The sequence below is a fragment of the Austrofundulus limnaeus genome, unplaced genomic scaffold (genome assembly GCF_001266775.1).
Source record: "Austrofundulus limnaeus strain Quisiro unplaced genomic scaffold, Austrofundulus_limnaeus-1.0 Scaffold348, whole genome shotgun sequence".
Classification (NCBI taxonomy): Eukaryota; Metazoa; Chordata; class Actinopteri; order Cyprinodontiformes; family Rivulidae; genus Austrofundulus; species Austrofundulus limnaeus.
In genome coordinates this window covers 118708-122692 of record NW_013952750.1, presented here as the reverse complement: position 1 = coordinate 122692, position 3985 = coordinate 118708, and the positions used below count along the sequence as shown (strand labels likewise).

General features: G+C 37.9%; 1 protein-coding gene across 1 annotated transcript in view; it reads left to right on the top strand.

Moving 5' to 3' along the window:
• Positions 1–3985, top strand: part of LOC106527895 (collagen alpha-1(XIV) chain) — a gene marked incomplete in the record, with an annotated part of 186287 nt that overhangs the window by 146095 nt on the left and 36207 nt on the right. The window contains 1 exon segment of the mRNA XM_014022903.1: positions 1734–1787. Coding sequence (XP_013878357.1) covers positions 1734–1787 — 54 coding nt within the window.

Here is a 3985-nt window from a genome sequence, read left to right as displayed (position 1 = left end):
GTACTAAATATTTTATATTTCTGACTTATTTTTGGTGTATTTTTAATAAATTAAACATAAAAAGAAGAAGATGAATTGTGTCTTTGTGGCAGGCTGCTGAAAACCAAGTGTCTAAAGATATTATTTAAATGATTTCAGCTGTCTGCTTTGTGTTGAAACACCATTTCATCMTTTGTATTTGGAAGCCTTTTTTAACTCGCTGAAAAAAATAAACGAAAAAACAATGATATTTGTGTGTGTGTGCGTGCTCGCATTTGTCTGAAGCACTAGCAAAATATCTCATGAACCACAAAATGAGTTTTAATGAAACGCTGAGAAATTAATCATTAGATGTTCATCTACAGCTGATTAACTTTTGGAAACAAGCCAATTTAAAATAACGACCACAGCAAACTGACCTTAAACATTAAAATAGCCATGACTCAGTCAGAAATATGCTGTGGTAGGTAAGCATCATGCCAAACACAAACTATGTGCTACAACATTGCACAGTTTGTGTGGTTTAAAACTTTGGCAGACACTAATGAATTATTTCTTGTCCATCTACAGCTGATTAACTTTTGGAAACAACACGGTTCAAGATGCCCGCCACAGCCATTAAACTTTAAAGAAACACTAACATTTTACAAATACTGAGTAGAAATTTGATGTGTCAACTAAAAACACAACATTAACGCATCTAAAAAAATCTCAAAATGCAGGAAGGAGGTGGCTGCAGCTGAGGTGAGGTGGGCGTGGCAGGACTGAGGAGCAGAGACTAAAGGCTGCTTTATGCTTATGATTGTCATGTCTCGTTTCCAGTCTTGTGTGATGAGCTCTGTTTACATTGGTCAGAAGAGCTTTGTGGGCGTGTTTAAACGTCACAGCAGAGCAACCTTCTGCATGACTGCTTGTTAAATTATCAAGATGGAACATGCTGCTGACGTTCACAGCTTCTTTCAACCTTTGCGGTTGACCGAAACAGTTTCCTCCAACTCCTCATCCAAACAGAGCCTCTCTTTAAACGTCTGATAATCATCTTTTTAAGAAAACATTATCTATTCTTCTGTCACTGTTGTTGTTTATATGTTTTGCTGTGAAAGGTATTATGATGATTTGTCTCACATGTCTTCTTGACATAATCACTGATCTGTCTCACCTCTTGTTGAAGCATAAGCCAGCCTTATCTGTGGAAAAGTACTGGAAGAAGTCACTGGTGGCACAGAGGAACAAACAAATACAAACACAAGGCAATGGAACAATGAAACAAAGAAACAAATACTAACTCCAAAAAACACAAAAACAACCAAAAACCACAGATTGTGACATCTAATTTAAAACTCTGACATGACAGCCAGTGATATGCTTTCCTTCAATGAATGTTAGGCCTGAATGATTCGCAGGTCAGAATTAAAATGATTCAATAAACAAACACAAGTTTGTTTGAAAACGGATTCAAAAAATAGTGGAAAGGGAGAAAAATAATAGTTTTGGATCCTCAGGAGCCTGAAGGCACCACTTTCAAACAATATTAAAAATATGTTTGACTTGTAAAAAAAAATTAAGAAAATACTTCTAAAAAGTTTTGAACATGGAAACGTTTAAAATAAATCATTTGCCTGAGGAAAACTTCGCAAAACCGTAGGAGTTACCACAACTTCATGTGTCAGTATTCTTCTGTTTAATTACTGTATGGCTCAAATGTAAATCTAATCTTTTAGAGGTTTTAATATCCATGCTTGTGTTTTGTTTAGGGTGTTCCTGGAAGTCCCGGCTCACCAGGCAGAGATGGCCCACCMGGACTGAGGGTAAGAAACCAGACCAACGTTCCTTCTGCTTCTCACTCCTGCTTTGTGCACTTTGGGATTAAGGAGACTGCACAGTATTCTGTCTGTTAAAAACAAGAGGGCTTTGTCATTGCTTTGAAATTAATGTTAACTGCCTATGAATTCCAACATATTTAGCAAAAAAATTAGACAAGATGCATTAAATYAAAAAGTTCAGAATAACTTACTACATATATATATATTTGGTTAAATGTTGGGAAAAGTGCAGCCTGTGAAGTAAAAGTCAAATATAAAATGTCAAATGTTTTGGCTGGGTGCTTTGGGTTGTTATCCATCTGCAGTATGGAAACTCACCCAGTGTTTGGCAGAATCTGAGCAGATTTTATATCCCAGTTCATCTGGCTGGCTCTCCCATCCGTCACGTCATCTATAAACACCTGTCACTTTGCTTCAGGTTGATCTGCTGCTTCAGAAGTACACTTAACAAAAATATACATTTTTTTGAAGAGGTTTATTTGGCAAAAAGTTTTTTTGCATCTGTGTTTGGACTCAGATGTTCTCTCTGTGGTAGACTTGGATAATGATTTGTCTACCTGCTGGAAAGCTTTCTACACTTGTCAGGATGTCATGAGAGGGGTTTTCATTTATCATGCAGATAATCCTGTGATCTACCAAAGTTTTCTCCTGTGGATGTCCAGGTCTGTGTGTGTTGCTGAGCTGTGAGTTACAGTTATTTCTTTGGTTGCTTCTGTAGCCTAAAAGTGTCTCATTCTGCTGGCTTTAAAGGGATCCATGATTACTTGCAGCATTAGACATTATTTGATAAACATTTATTTTAACTGTAAAACAAAGACTATAAAAAACTGTAGGCTGTTTAGTTTTATTTTTATTATTTTTGAAAATATATTTTYCACACAGACAGCACCATTTTATTAATGCTGCAAAGCATATTGGGTAAATGAGGACGTTCTCTAGGTTCTTAGAGCAAGGCTGCGGCTCTTATTCACCCTGAAGGTTAATCTTGGACAATATCTGAGAATTTCAACTATTTTAAATTGTAGGGGGTAGGCTTAAGGTGAATTAAGCCTTTCTACATATCTCTCATAAACAAGGTTATGAGGAAAGTTTCACCAAGGTATTTTCTCATTACTTTAATATCTTGACTGTGCGAAGTGAAAAATGGCACAATAAGGGAACATTCAGACAAGTTCAAGTTGATTCATAAAGACTGTGCAATCATTTATTTACACATATTGAACAGATCGTCAATACACCTGATTGTGGTTATTCCTATAACAAGCTTCAAAGTTAAATGAGATAAAACTCGCGTCCGAATTTTAATTCACATTCACATTCACAATTTAATTCACATCAGATTACTTATATATAGAACAGTAAAACGTCAGTTCTGATGTAACAACCAAACAATTCTACTGGCACTGTCAGTTTAAGTTTTGGCAAATAAAGACAAGAACAGGAGGAAAATAAGATTAGTGTTCTACTACTCTTATTTTGTCAAGTGTGTGGTACAACCRGATCAGCACGTCCCTTCTGGGCTTTGGATTTCCACATGACACGTCACCCGGAACACACTCAGCTTTTACCTGGTGCTGCCTTCTTAACCAAACCCTGGGTAGTCACTGCTTCACCTCCGATCAGTCAGGGAATGTTTTAATCGGCCCGCTCACTGTTCTTCAGCGAAAAGGTGTTATTTCGGACAACTTTTCGTCTGTTTCGATCCTCGCCAGAAAGATTCAAGCTGATGCATCCGGTTCCTCCTTTCAAAATAAAATCTCCCCTCGGGAGGTAAAACACTTGGAGACTTGAAGTCTCGGGTGGGACATTCGGCGGCGTGCCGCTGTCCCGGCCGTTGGATCCCCCTAATTGGCTTATGGGCAAGACCTAACAAGCCAAGCTGACTTCTCCGGAGAGAAACTCAGCCTTCCTTCCCAGTTTGGCATCCAGGAAGAAGTGTTCCGTCACTCAAAGACGTCCGGGTTAGTAATAGATGCGGACGACTTTGGTTCCGCCCTCAGGCGTAAAGATGAGTCAGGAAAAAGAAGAAAGATAAGACTTGCCAGCCAGGCGCTAGCTCAAGGCTAAAATTCTGTGGTTGTCACAACAGACTATGATAACATTTCTTTTCAACTTTTCTTCTGATAGACTCTAAGAGAAATCACTGCAAAACATTTATGATGATTAATTAACATTTCTGTTTA